The sequence below is a fragment of the Gastrolobium bilobum genome, unplaced genomic scaffold (genome assembly GCF_033153095.1).
Source record: "Gastrolobium bilobum isolate Gb01-03AN ecotype WA unplaced genomic scaffold, APGP_CSIRO_Gbil_v1 utg2327, whole genome shotgun sequence".
In the NCBI taxonomy this organism is placed as follows: Eukaryota; Viridiplantae; Streptophyta; class Magnoliopsida; order Fabales; family Fabaceae; genus Gastrolobium; species Gastrolobium bilobum.
In genome coordinates, this window is record NW_026896700.1 from 47,971 (window position 1) to 69,973 (window position 22,003).

The following is a 22,003-nucleotide window of genomic DNA, read 5'->3' on the forward strand; positions in this document are numbered from 1 at the left end:
TCCTTACAGGGTTTCTGATCACCATGTAAAATGACCAACTGTTCCTCTAACATAAATTCCATAGTCATCTCATCATAATCATACAGTACCCTGCCCAAATTCTCTAGCCACAGGATACCCAAAATGATGCTTGTACTCATAGCTAAGTCAATGACCCATAAATCGGCAGTAAAGTGATGTCTTTGAATCTGGATGGTTACATTTGAGCATTTTCGATCACATAACATGAATGCACCATTTCCCAGATATACATTCATCCTTTGAGTCTTGTAAACAGGTAAGCATAGTGTGTCTACAACTTCCCTTTTAATCAAGTTGTGTGAACTACCAGAATCTACCAAAGCCAATATCGAATGATCTCCTATGCTAACAGAGAATTGAAAGGATCTTGAATTGTTGTTACCTGACAAAGAGTGCAAGGATGCTTCTAAAGGAGCAATGTTAGTGGCATCTAGTTGCCAAACTATATGCTCATCAGCTTCCTGATCTTCATCATCTATATCGCCAATCATCAAGAGAAGTTTAGCTTTACATCGATGTCTAGAAGTCCACTTCTCATCACATGTGTAGCATAGGCCCAGTTCTCTACGTTTCTGAAGGTATTCATTGGAAAGTTTCTTAACAGGTAAATTTAATGGTAAGGTTAATTGAGTTGTGGCTGAGTTTGTCGTAGGGGGTAAGGCTAAGGTATGGGTGGTATGGCCACTGTCTAAAGAGGGAATGGGTTTCTGGAAATTTTTCTTTGGAAATTATGAATTGGAGGAAAAAGATGAACGAAGGTCTAGAAAATGAGCTTCATACACCAACGCTAATTGCATAGCTTGATGAAGTGTGGTAGGGTTATGAAGTTGAATAGCTCTTCTAAGATCGGAAGAAAGGCCGGACACAAAGAATGCCATTAAAACTTCATCAGAAAAATCAGTAACTTGATTGATCAATGATTCAAATTGTTGGGTATAGTCGGCTAGGGTAACTGTTTGAGTGAGTTTAGATAATACTCCACAGAGATCTGTGTATGCAGACCCACCAAAACGTTGACATGCTGCAATTTTGAGGTCTTGCCATGTACCAATTGACCCTCCCTTAAACAGCCATTGGTACCAAGGAGAAGCTGATCCCTCCATTTTTAATCCAACAAGTCGCACCTTAAACTCTTCTTCTAGAATGTTCTGTAAGTCGAAGTATAAGTCGGTCTTGAATATCCACCCTTGTGGGTTTTTCCATTGAAGGAAGGAATCTCCATGCGAACAGTTTTCAATGGTAATGGAAATTCAGACATTGTTGCTTTGTGGTGACCGAAAGATGCAGATGCTACCTTTCATGTTGAACGCAAGTTAGGGGTAGAATTCTCCTTTCTCGCACGTTCGTCTCTGCCAAGAAGCAAATCTTGAAGTTGTTGCATCTGTGCAGCCAAATTTCCCAACTGTGTCTGGGTTTCACGTTGACTCTCCACAAAGCATTGATCAATGCGAAGTTGGAAGGCATGGTTCTCTTCTCTGTCCTGGTCGATTCTGAGTTGAAGAGAAGAAAATTCCTCTGCGAGTTCTTGGATCTTCATGATGATCTCAATGAAAGCACCAATGATAAGATGAATTCTTATCGATGGAGAGAAAAAACGAAAAGAAAAACTGAACTGTTTTATTTCTGAATGAATATGCTTCAATGTTACAAGTTCCTATTTATACTGTCGATATTTCTTATGCTTGCTAACCGAAAAATAACAGAATAGCTACCACATGTTTCCATGTAACTAACCTAACAGCTATTACATGTTTACTAAATAGTCCTTAGCCCACATTGGGGCTCTTCTGCTTCTAGTTGGCTTCCTCAACGTATCATTGTTCCACGCAAAGTAGAGAAGAAGAAGAACCACAACCATGGGAAGCAGAGGCTAGATCTTCCAACTCCATCGCTAGTGTTCTGCCTATTCGAGAAGAAGACAAACATAGGACTTTACGTTAACGTGGAACTCTGTTTTTCATTTTTTTGTTACCAAATTATATGTTCTATGCATTTTTAATTGTATTGTGTATATCACAATGGTAAGTGGTTTATAAATGTTAGGGGACTCAAGGTGGTGATGGGTGTTTCACAAACTCCAACCCCATTATTAGTATTTAAATAGACTAGTATTAGCCTTTCTTTTCTTAATATTACGGCCTCCTCGTTTAGATCTGAAGGTGCGATTTTTGGACAAACTTCCAAGAATTTTATTTCATGAGGATTTGAGAATAATGGATTTAGTGTAAGCCTTTTCCTTTTTTATATCTACACTTGATTTTATTTTTTTAAATATATTTAAGCTATGTAGCTACTATTGTTTTCTTTTTCATCTTTTTTTTGGATATGTTTAATGTGCTTTGATCTCTATCTATTACACAAAGGTACTCATTGATCCTGGAAAAAAGCCCTTATTTAGTTTTTTTAGTTTTTCCTTTTCGTTAAAATTACTAGATAAAGTGGTGAATATCTTACAAACCACGAGAGGAAGCGATAGTCTTTGTATACTTCATATTTCATGCTCATTTTCTATGATCTCAAGTTTTTAAGTTCTGGAAAAAATATTTGCTAGCCATAATTTTATTTTATTTTTAATTTAAAGTTTGTTCTTCCCCTTATGATATTTGCCTTTTATTTTTACTATGATTTGGTAACCTTCTTTTGATTGGTTATTTGTGTGCATATACTGATACTTCACATTTGCACTTATGTTTGACGATGATTTTTACTTTTATCTATTGATTGACAAAATACATGTTTATGTTTGAAGCATCTTTTTATTGCTTTTGTGTTGGCAAATTCGTGTTGTCTTTAGTCATCTGTTTGGAAAACACAAATGTCACAAACATTTCAATTATAATCTTTGATGCCTTATTTTCCTATTTGTCACAAACAAGTGTAATATAGGATGTGTGACTCTAGATATCGTTCCCACAGAGAAAACTATAAAGTTGGGATCAATATGAAGCAATAAAAGTAACAATTTTTATAAAATTTTTATGATTTAAGAACAAGAAGGACTAAACTTATACTAACTACTAACTAATTACTAAACTAAGCTAAAAGTAAAATAACAATAAAGTAAGAGTGCACTCAAGAATAAGGAATTCAAGTATCAAAGTAGATTGGGGTCAAAAATTTTCCAATATTGTAACTTCACATGAATACAGTAACAATGCTATAGCAATCCTCCATCAGTAATTAGAACATTGTGTATGCAGGAGCTCTCACCAATCTTACATGTATATTAGTTCCCATAACTCTATGGATAACTAATTACTGAATTCATCAAGTTCAAGTTCTATATGATTTTGTGGTGTGAATGATATCTCTATCCATACTTAACCAAATTAACTAGTTAATCAACAATGTTTAATAACTTTCTGATTTCACCTATATCTCTATAGTCCAAATCCCATAACACTTGTAGCTCTCTCGATAAGTCAACAAGATTAGGAATGAAATACTTTATTAAATAACTAATGAAAAATAACAATAACAAAGTTTAGGAAAACATGGTTACATCACAATACAAGTACTATATCACCCAATTCTAATCAATTTGGCTCATACTTGAAAGAAAAGAAATAGAGAAGAAAGAAGAAAAGAAAGAGGAAAAATCCATGGAAACTAAGATAAAGAAAGACAGAAGCATTGTTGTAACTCTGCTCTCGCAGCGACTCCACAAGCTGCCACTCTCCACCGTCTCTCAACCATCGGAGTAGTGCAGGGGTCAATCGTGTCCAATGATCTCTCTATTAGACCCTAGCTTGACCATTTGACATGTTGGACCTTTCTCAACAAGGTGAGTTGAAGTGTGTTTCTGCATCTTTATTTATAGATATGAATGACTTGTGCTCCAAGTAACTTCTTAATTCGAATTCCCTAAAAAGTAGCTTCGTAAGAGGATTGATTTTATCCTTAAAATCATATTTACCCTATTTGTTGCTGAATTGTAAGGATTAGAGAAGATATGTGCTTATCGTTTAACTTCCGTAGGTTCCCAATCCTTATCCAGTGCTATAACTGTCTTATCTCTCTGTTTGAATTTGAATTTCAAATGTTAGTTGCTTATCCTATCCCAAACACACTGTTTCACTTAAGCCCGATTGCTATATCTTTGCTACGACTTTGATATGCAATAAAAACTTCAAAGATAATGAATAACTCTAGCACTTGAAATAACATCAAATATCAACACTTAGTATATTTCTCATTCAAAACATGAAGATACAATATTAATGCTAATATCATATATGTCTAAGGGAATTATGCATAAAATATGGCACCAAATCATCAAATAAGAGCCTAAAAATAACTTTCCATGAGAGAATTATCATTGCACTTCCTCGCTTTTGGTTTGGTTCTAAATTGTGTTAACATTAATGGTGCTTAATGTGGACTCAAGACAAGTTTAGCTGAATTTTCATGGTCATTGGAAATGCTTCCCAAGTATATGTGCTTCTGTTGTTTAATGCATACAATATCATCATCATCTAAAAAACAATCTCCAACATTTTAGACTTGCTTTTCAGTTATTTGATCTCTATCAATTACACAAAGGTACCCACTGATCCTGGAAAAACCTTATTATTATTTTTTTGTTTTTCCTTTTTGTTAAAATTACTACATGAGGTGGTGAATCTCTTACATTCTGTTATATTTTCTTCGTTTATTACGTGCTTTCATCATTAAAATCACTTGGTTTTTTGTTATTAAATATAATTGCTAATCTAACATAATGTCCATGACAATTTTTTTTTTAATATAATTACTCATCTAACATAATGTTTAGTTTTCTTATTCACTATTTATTATTTTTCTACTTTTATCTGTTGTCAAGTTTTAGTTTCTTATTTTTTTTAGTTAAAGTTTTTTTTTGTTTCAATTCTTTTTTATATGATATATCTAACACTGAGGTTTTTGAAGAATTGATTATTTATTTATAGATAGAAATGTCATCTATTGAACCTAAAGCTCCAGTCTCACAAGAAATTTCATCTCAAAGAAATCAACATAGAGGAAAAACCTTTCCAAGTTGGGGACATTGTAAACAACTTGTTGAAGAGAATAGGGAAATTATCCTAGTTTGTCTATATTGTGATAAGATAATTAAGGGATGTGGCATCAATCGACTTAAGATCCACTTAGTCGAGGAAAAAGGGCAAGTTAGTCAATGTAAGAAGGCTATAGCATAAATTCGTTTTGAAATAAAGCAAAATATTGACGAGCGTAGAAACAAAAAAAGAAAAGTCTAAGAGTGTAAAGAACCAATTCAACCAAAAAGTTCAAGTTGTTGGGTGAAGCTACATTAATGGTTTTTATACTTCTCTAACATGCCCCCTTATACGAGAGCACACTAGGCTTGAGTGGATAATGCACAGGCCCATATACCTTTGTTAAGAAACTCCACAAAACTTAATTAATTATTAATTAAATTGGGGCTGTGAGGATCGAACCCGTGACACCGAGACTCTGATACCATCTAAAGAACCAATTCAATCCAAAAGGTTAAGTGTAACAGCCTGTAAGCGTAGTTACAATCACAACAGTTCATTTAAAAATGCGAGTAAACTTTTTCCTTTTCATTACGTCATCATTTAAAACAATAATAAAACGTAATGAGTAAAATTTATGATCATAACTGAAAACTAAGCACAGAATAATTACAATAAATGTCTAACTATCATATAATGCTTCTCTCAAGTCACTAAGGGGTTCCCATAAATCCACTTAGCATAATTCTCACTTTTACGATTTTTATATAACTGAACATGGTTCAGCAATCTTGATATTGCGATAGATACGCATGCTATGAACCTCCCATATTTTAGTATGCTATTCTAGACTTAATTATCTTTCCAACAAGCTATCAAACACTCCATAAAGTTCTCGTTTGCTCCGATTATCACCGTTTGAAGTTAGACAAGCAAAGTTGCCAGCCAACCTCAAATAGGATACCAAACAGCCTCTACTCTTTCAACGATTCTAGACAAACTATTTCACTAATTGCTCTCAAATTTTTATACAGTAAACTAGACATCTCAAGATTCAATGTAACATATCATGGGCCTGATTTGACCAAGAATTGAGGCGGGAATAATTTTTCCAAAAACAGCACCCGACAGCCCCATGTGCAGGGCACTTCTAGACAGTCTCTACTCAAACTACTCTACAGGTCTGCGTACAACTCCAATGGCTACCAAATTTTGACACAATGTAGTTGACAAACTCAACCTCTCTACAAATAAAGAGGAATCACTAACCTCTCCTATAGCAGTAGTAATACACATGGGAGGAATCATTCGTGTTACCTTTAAATTCAATCCTTTAGCCACATATTTCGTCACGAACGAATGTGTCGCTCCCGAATCAAACAACACAGATAAATCAATATTATAGATGAAAATTATACCTTTAACCAGATTCGGTGCCTTCTCTGTCTGCTGCACATTGGTAGTATAAATACGTCCCATATTAGGAACAGATGGCAAGGCCTGCAGATTCGCTATCTGCCCAGTATTACTATAGCATTCTCTGGCAAAGTGCCCAACCTTACCACACTTGAAACATGAATTTGGAACCGCAGTACAAGGACCCTGATGGTACCTCTTACACTTATCACATTGAGGAGCAGAACTCCTGTCATTGAAGCCACCCCTCTGGCCACCACCTATCTTAATTGACCAGGAGGCTGCCTTACCAGTAACCCCCTACCTCTGTTATTATTATGATGATAGCCACCTCTGTAATTAGAACCAGAAGGACCATCTGTCCTCTTAACCTCTTGGTCTTTAGCAGAATTTGATTTCGGATACCTTCCATATACAGTCTCAACCCACTTGCACTGGGTCACTAAGTCAGCAAAATTCCTCACAGCAGTGTTTGACATACGCTTAGCAATTTTCTCGCTTAATCTTCTTTGAAATTTTGCAGATAGAAATTCCGAAGTAGGCAGAGTACCCCCATAATTAGCAAACTTGACCAATTTATTGAACTTGGCCAAGTACGCATCCACCGTCATAGAACCCTGTACCAATTTATCAAACTCCCCCTGTTTAGCTTCTCTAACATCTCAGGGAAAGTATTCTTCATGGAACAAGCTCTCAAATAAAGCCCAATTCAGCTCCTCTCCCTGAATAACGAACGGGCGAGATACATTGCACCACCACTCGTGGGCATCACCCTCCAACATATAAACAGAATACATTAATTTCTGAGGATCCTGGCACCTCATCACCTGAAATATTTTGTCCATACCCATAAGCCAGGTAGTAACCACCTTCGGGTCCTTTGACCCATGTAATGCTGGAGGTTTATGTTTTTTGAAGGATATGAGTCTCTGCTCATCAGCAACACCAGCATCAAACTGCTCAGCAACACCAGCATCAAACTGCTCAGCAACCTCAGAAGACTGAGCAACATATGTAAGATCAACAGTGGGCTGACTAGCCTCACCAGAATGATGACTAGCCCCACTATTCCCCTGCTGGGGTGTAACAGATGGCGTAGGTGTAGGAGTCACCGTAGCCATATGAGGAGGAGAATCACCCCTCCTATGCTGAGCTCTCTCAGCCCTCATCTCAGTCATGAAGGCCTGCAACATGTCCTGATTATTCTTCATCAGGTTATCAAGTCGGTTGATGCTTCTAATGTGTCCAAAACTACAAATTCATTATATAAGATTTTTAGAGATGTGGTGTTAGATGTTGGCCCTAAGAATGTTGTTCAAATTATGATTAATAATCGTTCAAATTGTGTTGCTACAAGGTTATTAGAGGCTAAGTTTTCTGAGATTTTTTTGTCTTCTTGTGCTACTCATTATATAAATTTGATGTTACATGACATTGGAAAGTTAGAGGAAGTAAGTTTTGTTGTGTCCAATGCTGTCAAAATTAACAAGTACATATATAATCATTGTCATCCATTGCACTTGATGAGAAGATATATAGGTGGAAGAGAAATACTTCGTCCAGCTCCAACCCATTTTGTCACTAATTTTATTGCATTACAAAGCATATTGGCTCAAAAAGATATAGTAAGGGCCATGGTAACTTCTAGAGATTGGACAAGCTCAGCCTATTCTAGGGAGGCCATGGGAAAAAAAATTGTGAACAAGTCTTAGATTCTAATTTTTGAAAAACAAATGTGCCGATATTGTGAAACTTACTGAGTCGCTTATTCATGTGTTGCATATTATTGATAGTGAAGATAATCTTGCCATGGGTTTTCTTTATCAAGCTGTATTTAAAGCTAGAGAGGAGAGGAAGGAGATTTCAAAGAAAAAAAAAGAAATAAAGTGGGACCTTACTTGAACATCTTAGATATTCATTGGGATTCAACGCTTTGCAAAAATCTTCACGTCGCTGGTTATTGGTTAAATCCAGGTTGTCGTTACAATGCTCAAGAATTTAAAAAACATCAGTTCACAACATCAAGCTTTTTGGATGTCATTGAGAGATATGTTTATGGGGATCTTGATTTAAATTCCAAGTTGAAAATTGAGATGAGAATATTCAAAAATGTTGAGTTAGATTTTGGAATGCCATTTGCTAAACATGAACAAAATATTGTGATACTAGGTAAAAATAATGGTTGATATTTTTATTTTTTATGAGCATATTTTTTTATTGTTGTTGAATAATTTTAATACTAATTTATTTTATCACATGCAATATTCTAGATCACTGGTGGTAATCTTATGGATGTGGTGCGCTTTGCAAAAATTGGCTATTCGTGTTTTAAGGCAAACTTGATGTACTTTGGGTTGTGAACACAACTGGTGGGAACATATTCATTCGAATAAGAGAAATAGACTAGAGCATCAAAAGCTATTAATCTTGTCCATGTTCATTACAACTTGAGGCTGGCACAAAGGTATTATGTTTATTGACTATTTACTTTTTTTATGTAAGTGTCTCTCCAAGTTTTTTTTTCTAATGTTGAAAATTGGACAAACTAACAAACATAGAAATTGATTGAAGCATCAAAATTATGATCCTATAAATTTTAAAATATTTTAGGACGACTCTAATTGGATACTGGAGGTGTCACCACCATACTTAATAGCTAAAGAAATTGAGGCTTTGTTGAATGATCTTATAAATGTTTCCATTCAACCACCTTTAGATGGTGTTGGTGTGTTTTTTTGTCCTGTTATGATTATAACTTTATTGTTTGATCCATTTATGTTAATTACTAACTTACATGAAAAATGATATTTGTTTAAGATCAATTAAATTTGGAAGATGATGATAAAGATGAGGCACAAGACAACGCCATGGGAAATGTGAATTAAACGGAAGGCAATGTTGGCCAAGCATTATATTTATTTGATGAAGAAAGAGAGCATGAATTTGACACAACTTTGACTCCTTAAGCATTGATGTGACGGAAATTTGTTCCCATCTAAGCTCATTTTGATGGTAAAATTCCATTCGTTCCTTCATCTGGTGAACAACTTTTGCATTAAAAATACATGTTTAGATCTTTACAACAAAAACACAGTAAGGAACAGATGATGAGGTAATCATTTGAGAAATATAGGAAAACGGGGAACAGATTGATTATTAAATACACCTGCTCCACTAACTCAATCTCGCTGACCACTTTGCACGAAACGTTGAAAAGAAGCTTCCGAAAAGCAGAAAGAAACGTGCGCAGCAGAGAATAAAGAGTTACCATTGGGTGAGAGAAAAAGCAAGCATGAGAAATGCAGAAGAAAAGGCAATTCTCAACAATAAGTGTCCCATCCAGCAACTTGCCTCTCAAAAGAGCACTGTTCACACCCCCCTTTCATGCAGTCAAGAAAGCAACTCAAATGAAATTACAAGATTTTCCATCCATTCTTCTAGCCTATAAATAGGATGTTCCAACACGAAGAAAGCATCGAATTTCTTAAGAAGAGATCACTTAGTTTCAGTTTTAGTTTTTACTTTTCAGTTGTATAGTTTTTAGCAATAGTTAAGCGACAACAACCCTTCCTCTATTCTATACCTTTCGTTTGAGACTCCTCATGAGCAACCTCCATACTTCTCCATTTTATTTTCTTGTAACCTAATCTCTCTTCCAATCGTTATCTCTGAACTGAATCTCAGGTCTATGGGACTTCAGTTTGGAATAATTGTGTTTATAGTTATAGCCATGGGCTAAGTTATTTGTGGAACGGAAAAACTGTGAAGTTCTTAAAGAACTATATTCCAAACTTTTGCACTGAAGCTTTTGTATTTCTGTGATTTAAGTGTGCTTTATTCTTTGTGTATCAATGGAAATTGAACTCAACTGAGAAAGGAACTTCCATAAGGAAGGAATTTCAGACAACTTAATCTGAAGTTAGTAACTGTTGGAGTCAAGAGAGCCATAGGAATATGGAAACTTGTGAGCCATTAAAGTCCAGGAGCTGAGGAATCAGAGTTGGCAGTGAAAAGACCTGAACAAATTCAGAAGGGTTAAGTCTTAGGTTGAGAATATAGCTATTTAAGAATGGAACAGTGGTTCTGTTCCTTGTGTTAAAAACTATTTTATCCATCCATCTTGTTGTCTCTTAAATATTGTTATCTTGTAGTTATTTTCTTTCATAAATCTTGTGACTATAAAATCAAAACTCCAATGAATATTGTCGTTCCTTCTCACATCAAGAAGGATTTGATATATAACGACGCGAGGAGTTGTTTGAAGTCAGACTAAACTTACTATCTTTGAGGAATGTTTTCAAGATAGTAGGGAATGAATGACCAAACAGTTCAAATACTGTCTTTTTTTTCATTTTAATTCTTTGTGAAATAGTTCAAGGTATTATTTAGAGTTGTATCCTCGTGGGAATGATAATCTGGGCATTAATAATCTCATTTATTACTTGAAGCGTGCACTTGCGCACTTGGGTTGAAATCAAGAGGAAACAAAAGTGTTTCTTCTTGATGAACTAAATACAGGGAATGTAACACCTCGTGTATACCCGATTTGTTAACATGCCATCGTATTAAGCTACGCTTAATTTTAAAATGCGGAATATCTTTTTCTTTCCAATTATGACGTCATTATCATTACCAACTTGCTTACTTAATCATTTTCCAAAACATCGCGTGTATGTAATTGCAAATAGACAGCTAATTGAAATACCTTAATATATAAATAACATAAATGTGTCTCTAGTCACGAAACTACAACATGTAGACCGGACAAACCCTGATAGTTTATACAACTCAAACTAAAAGTACTAACATCAATGTGGCATGGACAAACCCCATGCTCAGCAAATAAGGCAACGAAGCGCAACATAGTCTCAACTCAACAACAACATAAGGAATACAGGCTAAACAACAATCCATAAACATAAGCGGGAAAACATAAACAGCAGTCAACTAAGCTCTGGCCTCCTGCCGCTAGAGGAGTTAACCTCCGCATTACCTGAACCTTAAAATGTGCCCTAAACGTGGGGTGAGATCTCTAAAAAGAAATCTCAGTAAGACAAGGGGTCCTCAAGGACTCTCCCGCCCCAAGCTCACTTACAGGCATAATATAAGCTCAAAACAGTAATTGCAATGCATGTTCAGGTTAAGCATATAAATCATGACAGTATAATCTCTTGCTCAACGAGCTAAACATTTAACTCAGTAATCATGTGATGTATGTAAATGTGGTTCGACTGGCCAGGGAACAGGATAGGGATTATGCATGTATGCGACCCATCTGACATAAGAGTTGCAGTCATGTGCCTTACACACCAGAGTTGCTGTCTGATTATATAAGTAAAAACATCACTTTCATACACTACATGCCTTACACACCAGAGTCGTTGTTAGATTGTGTAAGTAACGACATCATATTCACACACTACATGCCTTACACACCAGAGTCGTTGTCTGATTGTGTAAGTAACAACATCATATTCACATATCTCAGGCATATATCATGCATATAACATTTTCATAAAAGCATCCCATGCATATAAACCACCCTCCCATGGAGGTCGGTGGAACAAACAACAGACTAATCCGAGGACACGAAAGCTTACCTTGCAAGCTAACAATCCAAACCAAGAGTCCACACAAGCTCAAGGCCCACAAACAACACAATCACAATCTGTTTATACAATAATTAATCATCAATAATCATTGCTCAAGATTCTATAAATGATTAAGGCTTTCTAACTCATTTTAAGTCATTTCATGTTGTTTCTGAGGGAGGTATTCGAATACTCCACAAGTAGTATTCGAATACTCCAGCTCTCGAGAAAGTATTTGACTACTTTCACTTAAGTATTCGAATACTACCAAGTATCCGAATACTTTTCCCCCAGTATCCGAATACCACAGTATCCGAATACCAAACCTCACTGTATTCGAATACTTTCCAGTATTCGAATTCTTCTTCAAAGATATCCGAATACTTTTCTTCACAGAAAAGTATTCCAATACTCCTGCAAGGAGTATTCGACTACCAATTTAAAACTTCAATTGCAACTCTTTACAAAATACTCTAAGATTTTAATATGTTAAATTAGACATCTCAAGCTTTCCAACGACATATTTTATGTCTCAAACAACTCCGGTTATGATTTTTGCAAAGTTCCTACAACAACTGAATTTCTAGCAATAGGGTTGCGACTTCAAACATAAACTGAGAGCAATCCACTTATCCAATGGATCTGAAAATTTACAGAGTTGTAGCCCTATGTGTTAGCTTCACATAGGTCCAAACCTAACTCAATTTAGAGCTCTGTAGCTCAAGATATCAAAATTTTACTAAACTAGGTCGCTGTTGTCTCGCGAAGTATTCGATTACTGTATTTTTCCAGGAAGTATTCGAATACTTCCTGAAAAGTGTTCGAATACTTCTTCGACAGAATGCAGAAAACTGAGTTTTAAAGGTATGATTGACCTCCAATGATCCAAACTCGATCTAGAGTCCAAGAACTCCTTAAACAGATGTTTACTAACATGATTAGGACTCATAAACACATTCCTTTATTCAATTGATCAAAGTTTTACTTTTTAACCGATTAAACAAGCTTAAAATCATCAAAAGACAAAGAGGTGTTCATGGTATACCTCTAAGCTCCAAAAATCTAAAAATGAGACACCATAAGGGTCCTCAACACAGCACCAAAGTTCAGACTTAGGCAAGACACGAATTTGACCACCAAGCTTGGTCCTTTAAGCCAAAAGATCACTTCTTGGCACCACAAAAGTCATGAACAAAGCCTCCACTAAGGTAGTTCACAAACTCAGCCCCAAGTAACACAACTCATAAGCTAAACTCAGCAAGAAGGTGTCTTTCTTCCCCACAATGTATACTATAAAGTGCACACAAGATGGAAGAGGAAGAATCAAAAGAAAATGCTAAGACTTGGTTGGTTTCAAGGGAGAAACTCAAGTTTGAAAGGGAACAAGCAATGGAACAGTACCAAGGCTGATCAGCCTCCAAAGGTCACGTAGGAATAGAAATTTCCTAGGGTTTTGAGCCCAAAAGTTGTATTTATAGACACTTAAGCTTTAAACACACAGTATTAACAATAATAGTTACTCTAAGAATTTTAATCCCAAACTTAGGATTCGAACCTACTCAATTTTACAAGATTTATCATATTTTTATATTAATTTTTGCAGTACATTTCCGGTACACGCTTTTACGTAGCCAGTATCAGTTCTGGCACCAGTTCTCATTATTTTAACTTAAAACTTGAAATCACAGTCCTACATATTATTCTAGGAATATTCATACACTTATTATAATTTTCCGGGATACTTCATCGGTATGCATTTATACCGAGTAGCAGAACCGATATCTGCACTTTTCGTCAGAAAAGTGATTTTCAGCAATATTACTCACTTATGAAATTATTTCCTAATTTCTCTTAAGCAATTAATTAACTTCCATAATTAACGGTGCAGGTTCTTACAGGGAACGTCTTTAAAAGAACATCTAAGCAACCAACAAGTTCACACCCAACAGGCATGATGATATGTTTTTGTGCTAACAATTTGTTTTCTTTGTTTCCCTTTAATAGTGGAAAAGTTTGATGTTGTAGACTTGTGGTAGATGTTAAATGTTTAAGGACATGACAAATGTTATATGTTTGTTGGACAATAGTGTGTGATTTATTATTTTTCATATTGGAATATTTTGAACTGATATCATTTTTTACTTGTATTTGAGTATGTTTGTAGATATTTTAGCATAAAATATAGATTTGCATATGCTTACCAGGTCAACCGGTGATTTACGATTTGAACTAATGACCCGATAACTCAATACCCCAGCCGGGTCAATGACCGAGTGTGTCTAATAACATTGCAAGAAATCCCTCGGACAAGCGTCAAGAGTGAGGACACATTCAGTGAGTTGCTCCAACTTCTAATTCAGATCTGAATGTGTGGATTGAACCTCTTGTTGAAGTTCAGAGCGTAATTCATCCATTACTTCCTAAATCCTCATGGTGGAGTTGCAATCGAAATAAAAACACCAATTGATACGTTTGTATAAGAGGAAGGAGAAGAAAAGTAGAGGAGAGAGAAAACTATGAAATTGCACATGTGTCCTATTCTATCTTGTTACAATAGCTCACAACCAATAACTCTTAATTAACTATTGCATTTGACGTGACATTCTTTCTCAGGAACTTACATAGTCAGCAATCCATGTAGGAGGACGTCTGCTTGTTACGAGTTTGCCTGCACCACTTGAATTGCACCACTTGAAGACACAACACTTTGAGTCTTACTTATTTTGATGATCTTTATTTTCTAGTATATTTTTAGTGATTTCGTAATAGAGATTTTTTTTTAACTAAAGTAAATAAACATGTAATTCATATGTCATTAACCATAAAAGAAGGAATAAGATAAATGGCTTAAGGTAAGTAAATTTTTTCATTTCTAATAAATGATGTACCAAGTATTTAGTATTACGGGAGAATTATCAAGCACATAAATCAATTAGTATGGAATTATTCCAACTTTTTTATACAAGAAATTAAAACAGCGAAACAAAAATTGCAAAAAAGAGATAAACAAAAAAGATATAGTTCTATCCCATTCCTCTCCTAGGATGACAAATGCCCGCAACGTCCGCCTAAAGCATCAACCTTAAAGGAGTAGGAGGAACCACAAAGATAGAGTCATCTGACAAAAAAGAATTCAGAATAAGGAGATTAACTAAACAATCAGCACAACTGTTGGCTTCTCTAAAAGCATATGTAACCGAGACCTGCCAATTACGATCTAAAAGTGCCCGTATACGGGTTAACAAACGAGACTCACAAGTTGCACCTCCACGATTGGTGAGCAAAGCGACCACTGAGGTAGAATCGCTCTCAAGGATTAGACGACGCCAACCTCCGTGCCAAGCAATATTAAGACCATGCCAAACTCCGCATAACTCAGCTGTAAAAGAGAACATATAAGCCAAGTAACCAATTCCCTTGATAATTACGGAATAAACCACCACAAGTAGCAATACAAAGAATTCCCTCAGCAGCACCATCTGTGTTAAGTTTAACATACACAAAGGAAGGAAAATCCTAGCGTATTAAAGAGACCACTGGATGGGAAATGGAAGAGGAAAAAAAAACCCCAACACCTCAGCAATAGTGCGCTTAATGACACCAGCAGAATGAGGCGACGAATGAGCCATCAACTGTGAATGAGCAACATCATTTCTTCAACACCAAACTTGAAAAATAAAAGTAGCAAAAATAGATGACCAATTATGGATATCTAGCTTTTCTGTAAACCAATAATCACGTAGCCAAGAACCGAGATTGCCGATGAAAAAGTCATCCTGGTGAATCAAAGGAATGAATTCACACCATAATTCACGGACAACTTCACAGTCCTGAAAAACATAGATAATAGACTCATCCTCAATCCTATAGATCGGGCAAAGACTTTCCCTATTAGACCACGAGGTAATCAATAATTTAGTAGGTAACCTCCCAAGAGCTAACTTTCAAAGTAGAATTTTCATTCGATGAGGACCAGGCCACTTTCAAATCTTACGCCAGCACCAATCCTCTCATCCATCATCCTAACCATTCTGCTCCAAATCACTAAGAAAATTGTACAACCCTTGACCGAAACTGATTCACCAGAACCCAAAAACCATATTTTACGGTCTGGAGGGTCATTAGCCGAATGGGGAAGGATACTCCTGATATAGTGAATTACATTATTAAGAAGCCAAGACGTAAGCATCTCAAACTGCCAATTACCAGAATCTGAAACAACCTCATGAATCTCCAAGCCTAACCTCATGAAATAACCAACTACTATTCCAAAATGAAGTTTTGTTGCCATCTCCCACCTTCCAGTAAGCATGAAAATGAACCTTGGCCCAAACATGGCATAAATGAGACCACAACCGAGAACAACAGAAGAAGCAATGAATGTAAGAGTATCATTAGTACTATAGAAGGCACGCAAGATGCTCTCCCCACAATGAGTCCTCCTCAGAGTAAAGCCTCCATAATAGTTTACCCAAGAATGTTTCATTCATTACCACCATATTCTTAAGACCCAGACCACCTTTACCTTTAGGACGTTGGAGAATATCCCATCTTAAGAGATAAGCAGTTCTGTGATCAGGTGTCTTCCCAAATAAAATTTTGAATAATTTTCTCAATTTCCTTACAAACACCAACAGGTAACATACCATGTTGCATGTGAAAGTAAAGAGCCAAAGAAAGAACAGATTTAGCCAAGGTGATACGCCCAAGCTTGAAAGAGAGAAAGTTGCTGCCAACTGCCTAACTTAGAGGTGAGTTTATCAATGATATGAATTATTCCAACTTAATCAATGGTCTCGAGTTGCACAATTCAACTGGATTAATTGAATAATCGATAAACCAATAAAGAAATCTCAAAATAATACTATGGGATTATTGAAAAAAACATTCTTCCTTTTAAAAAATTGATTTTATTAAAGAAATAATATTTGTCCTTTTAAAAGATAACTATTTTAGTTAAAAATAACGTGTTTTATTTAATATTTAAATTATAAAAAAAACCTTTCACTTTCTCCTCTATAATTACAATTATATAATTGTTTCTTTTACTATAAAATACAATAAATTTTACTAAAATAACACAATCTTATATAAAGAACAAACACTAATCCCTTTTAGGAAAAGATAAAATAATTGTTTTCGAATCTAAAAACACTAAATCCATATACTTTGGGTTTATTATTGTTTTGTTTCATATTGACTCTAAGATGTTAATTGGCCAACGTTTTATTCTAGGCCCAAGAGATATACTTGGTTTTCTCGAGGGGCGAAGTCGTCATTCCACTTGTAACATTCCCCACATAGAAACCCTAATTAGTACTCAAGTAAGTAGCCTCAGCGTGCAGAGTATAAAATGCAGAAACCCTAAATTCCCAAATTCCAAATCGGCTAAGTGTAAGAGCTTCGGCGGCAATCTCGATCCTCTTCCTCTCACAAATCACCTCCTCTGCGAAAAACAAAAAAAATGGTACTATTTCCATGTTTCATTCTCTGCGATTTGGGTATATGGGCATTCTTCAAAAGATGCATTTTATTTTAGCCATTTTAAATGATGATTTTTTGGTCACTGTATTTGGAATCACCTTATATGGTTTTTGATTTGTTTGGTTTTTCTGTGTGTTCGCAGTCTTTGGTGGCTAACGAGGAATTCCAGCACATCTTGCGTGTGCTAAACACCAACGTTGATGGGAAGCAAAACATCATGTTCGCTCTTACCTCAATCAAGGGTATTGGTAGGCGATTCGCTAACATCGTGTGCAAAAAAGCCGATGTCGACATGAACAAGAGGTTCGGTTTTATGGAACCTCTCTGTTTTTTTTTTGTCTGTCAGTTAGTTAGTTATGAGCTTTTATTTTTCTAAATTTTATGTTTTTATTGGAATGTTTGCTTCTTCTTTTTTAATTTCATGATTTTTATTGAAATGGGTTTTGGTTGTTTTGTTTTCAGAGCTGGTGAATTGAGTGCTGCTGAGTTGGATAATCTTATGACTGTGGTTGCCAACCCTAGGCAATTCAAGATCCCAGATTGGTTTTTGAATAGGAAGAAGGACTACAAGGATGGGAAGTATTCTCAGGTGGTGTCAAATGCACTGGATATGAAGTTGAGGGATGATTTGGAGCGATTGAAGAAAATCAGGTGATTCATTTTGGGTATCTTGATGTTGAAATTTTATTAAAACTTGGGTTGATAAGATTTTTCTATTAGGAGCAACTTCTATTTCTATGTAGGGTTGAGAATTATGTTTTTTTGTTACAAAATCATGTACATTTTGTTCAAAAGAAACCTGTTTTGACAGAGCCTAATTGACAACTAGAGATCTACCCCCAAAATATACATTGCATATGCAGAGCAGCTCAAGAATCCTCTGATTGATATGTGTAACATATGATATGTCATGTGTGGTGAATCATATTGAAAGAGTTATCTTTGTCGGTTTTGATTTGGATTTTATGTTGTCACTTGTCTCCTTGTTCTTCTCCTGTTGTGATGATTTAATTGTAACCTGACTGCATGCAATATTGTCAGAGCCTGACACGGAAGTTTATTCTTTGAAGAAAGTATTTAGTTTGCTGGATTTTTACTGAATATTAGCAATAACATCTATTTCAAGTTGTTCTGTCAACCATATTGTTCCAAGAACTCGGTGTAATTATTGTATATATAAATAGTGATCTTGGATGATAGTCTCTAAAAATCTAGGAAGACCCTGTTGCACTTGATAGGTTATTAATGTTATGATATGGGATGGTGTATGTTGATGTAAAATCAGCCTTATATTTTCACTTACCCAACTGTGTAAAAACCTACATAATACTCTAGGTTTTCTTCTTCTGAGAAATAACTTATGCATTGATTAATAACCTATAAAGTGAGGATACACCATATTGGTGGTGTGTGCCCCTGTCTATGACTCACTAACATGTGTCCAGTACTCCAGTTTACATTTTTTTGTTTTGCTCGGACATGGCATAGACAGCGATTCAAAATATGAAACTTTTTGTTTTTGGATTGTACTTGTAGTTGTACATCACTAGTTCTACTATAACAAGTTTGTTTAGGAAACTTTTTGGAAGATATCTGAGACATGATTGTGTTTGTTTCCTACAATTTTAGAATTTGGTGTCTCTCTCTGTCATGTTGAGTATCTGCTTCGGTGTACGTGCTTCATTGGTAATAACACTTCAATCTCACATTATTGCTGTTTATGCAGAAACCACCGTGGTTTGAGGCACTACTGGGGTCTTCGTGTTCGTGGCCAGCATACTAAAACTACTGGTCGCAGGGGGAAAACTGTTGGTGTCTCTAAGAAGCGTTAAGCTTTTATCTTTTTGCTTGGAGAATATATGTTGTTGGGGAAGAAAAATTTGAATTACGAAAGGCAAGTTTTGCCATTATTTGTTTTGGTTGTTTAGTACTTTCAAGATTTCATATTTTTGTTATTTGCTTTACTTTGTGATCAGTCGCATGCTGGAATTCTGAGTTGTAGAGACTTTACGTAGGATTGTTGAAATTACGTATGCACCTTGTTTAGAAAAGGAAAAATGCTACTTTCACAAAGCAATGGGTGTGATGTTGATAATTTCTTGATATATCTGTAATGGTGTTAATGCATACCTCTTTTCTGCATTCACAAAGCATGGGTTTGAAAATGACGTAGGAGACTTTAGCCTACACAGAGTATTTGTGATAGATGGATAAAAGCACTCAAGTAATTTATTCCCAATGTGTTGCCTATCCTCAAGGGTTGCTAATATATGAAATTAATTAAATGTCGAATTGAATTAAACAATTATTATATTAAATTTATTAAGGATGCACTTACAATTCATTCGTTGTGTGGCTTAAGTTGATTTGTAATTAATCAATAAAAAAAGTGCTTAAAACATGTCAAAATTGTGTTGTGTCCACTTCTGGCATAATGGATTTGGGAAAATAATGTAAATTAAAGTTGGAAAAATAAAATGAATTATAATGGATTTGGGGAAATAATATGAATTATCGTGTCACTCTGAAGTTTTAGTACTTTTGACACAATTCGTCACGAGTTAACTAGCGTATTTTTTTATTTTATTTTTGAAACAGAAAAAAGATAGCAAATATAATAGATAACAAAAGAGTTCAAATATATAAAACTCTAACTTATTATCAAATTAAAAAATTCAAGATTTTAATAATAATTCATTTATCTAATAAATAAAGGGTGTTCATTTTCTTCTGTTGCAGATGAAATTAACACTTTTCTACATACCCATCGAATCTGGAGATTTCTTATTTTTATTTTTTTTGACTTTTTTAACTTGTGGACCTTACAATATTTTGTGAGTGCGGGAATGAGATTTTGTTTTTCCTGTAAAAGGAGAAAAAAATATCCCATAAATAAATCTTACAACATAAAATTATGTTATATAGACAAGTGTATGGTTATGTTAGAGAGTTTTACGTACAAAAATGTAAAATTCATATATATATATATATATGGGCATTGTTTTTCTTCTGTCCCCGGAGATCATCGATTTTTCCTGTAGATAGAAACAAGTTGGGTCCCATCAGCTTTTTTTAAAATTTATATATATATATATATATATATATATATATATATATATATATATATATATAATTGGGCACGTTTTATGAACTTGAGTGTGACAGGAGATAATTAAATTAATTTTGCATATATATATATATATATATATATATATATATATATATATATATATATAGGGTTTTATTACTTTCTTTTCACATAAGATAATTATCTTATGTTGTAGAAAGAAAATGAGTAGATTCCACCATTGCATAAAAAAAGAAAAAAGTGAGGTGCTAAAATCGAGGTAAGATAACATAAGAAAAATTATCTTATGTGAAAGGAGAATAACATTTTCCATATATTAAAAATAAAATAAAATATTTAAATCATTATTAAATTTAATGAAAATATCAAATTATAAGGATAATTTAACAAATAAATTTTATTAATTATATAAAAAATAATATAAATAAAATAAAATGAAATGGAAAAGAGAAGTTAATGTAAATTCTGATAATAGAAAATAAAAATGCAAAAGATAAGATAAGAAACATGTGAATAAAAATGTGGGATATGTTATGTCTGAATATGTTTTTAGAATGTGAAACTGAAAAGTGGATCCCTTTGGTTTCTTTTCAACAAATAGATTATTTTTATTCTCTCTCCTCAATGGTTGAAGTACACTTGCACTTGGAGAACAAGCATGAGTCCTTTCTCTCTTTGAAAAGGTAGGATCAAATTATCCCACCGATTTTACGTTTTTCATCATCGATTCCACAAGATTTGAACAGATTGCGATCTTATAAGAGATCTAGATCGCTATAAGATCTAGGATCAACCAATCCTGTGATGTTCCAAGCGATTTTAACATCAATGCAACAATGTTTGTGTTTATTTATGAAAATAAAGGAGATATTAGAATTGTTTTAGTTATCAAAGCATCAAACTTATGAATCATGCTATGAAGTCGTGGGAGATAATTGTTAAACATCCTTGAGAATAGAGACCAAGGTATCTATAAATCAATATAGATTTATGTCCATAAGATGTATCATGAAGGCTATTTTCTTGATATTATGGTTGATGGAAAGATATTTGTAACACCCTCATTTGTATGCATCCAAGAGAATTGTTTGCTAAGCGGAATTAGAGTCCGTTCGTCATATTTTAAGAACTGAAAAACCATTTTGATGTTGCTAATTAAAACTTGTAATTGAAATCAGTTTCCTTCCAAAATCAGAGTGTACTTTCAAAATTTCTTAACTTGCTGAAAATATTAATTTATTTGGCATACGTTGCTGTCTTGTAAAATTCGTATCAAATCAAATTCAACGATTCAAAAAAAATTCCAAATAATCTAGAAAGAGCGCGTCTGGGGCTTCGCGTGCATATAAAATAATAGTAATTCTGAGTTCGTTTGCCCCTCGAAACATAACTCGCAAAGTGCTCGCGAAACTGTTTAAAATCAGCAC

At 34.7% G+C, this 22,003-nt stretch overlaps 2 protein-coding genes across 2 annotated transcripts; one reads left to right on the forward strand and one right to left on the reverse strand.

Annotated features, from left to right (window-relative positions):
- Positions 1-6,167: 6,167 nt before the first annotated feature.
- LOC133301494 (uncharacterized) lies at positions 6,168-7,024 on the reverse strand. The gene is made up of 2 exons (XM_061501127.1): positions 6,704-7,024; positions 6,168-6,599 (listed from the first exon to the last, which is right to left on the reverse strand). Exons 1-2 carry the CDS (start codon positions 7,022-7,024, stop codon positions 6,168-6,170), a joined length of 753 nt encoding a protein of 250 aa, XP_061357111.1.
- Positions 7,025-17,326: 10,302 nt separating this feature from the next.
- LOC133301500 (small ribosomal subunit protein uS13z/uS13y/uS13x-like) lies at positions 17,327-19,612 on the forward strand. The gene is made up of 4 exons (XM_061501134.1): positions 17,327-17,471; positions 17,631-17,791; positions 17,951-18,139; positions 19,215-19,612. Exons 1-4 carry the CDS (start codon positions 17,469-17,471, stop codon positions 19,318-19,320), a joined length of 459 nt encoding a protein of 152 aa, XP_061357118.1. The 5' UTR covers positions 17,327-17,468; the 3' UTR covers positions 19,321-19,612.
- The last annotated feature ends 2,391 nt before the right edge of the window (positions 19,613-22,003 follow it).

Excerpts from the sequence above, each read along its gene's own strand:
- LOC133301494 (XM_061501127.1), bottom strand. The coding sequence starts at position 7,024 with ATGACGGTGGATGCGTACTTGGCCAAGTTCAATAAATTGGTCAAGTTT. Across the intron at positions 6,600-6,703 it reads ACAGAGGTAGGGGGTTACTG|GGTCCTTGTACTGCGGTTCC; the intron begins GTAAGGCAGCCT and ends AGGTACCATCAG.
- LOC133301500 (XM_061501134.1), top strand. Across the intron at positions 17,792-17,950 it reads GATGTCGACATGAACAAGAG|AGCTGGTGAATTGAGTGCTG; the intron begins GTTCGGTTTTAT and ends TTTTGTTTTCAG. Across the intron at positions 18,140-19,214 it reads GAGCGATTGAAGAAAATCAG|AAACCACCGTGGTTTGAGGC; the intron begins GTGATTCATTTT and ends CTGTTTATGCAG.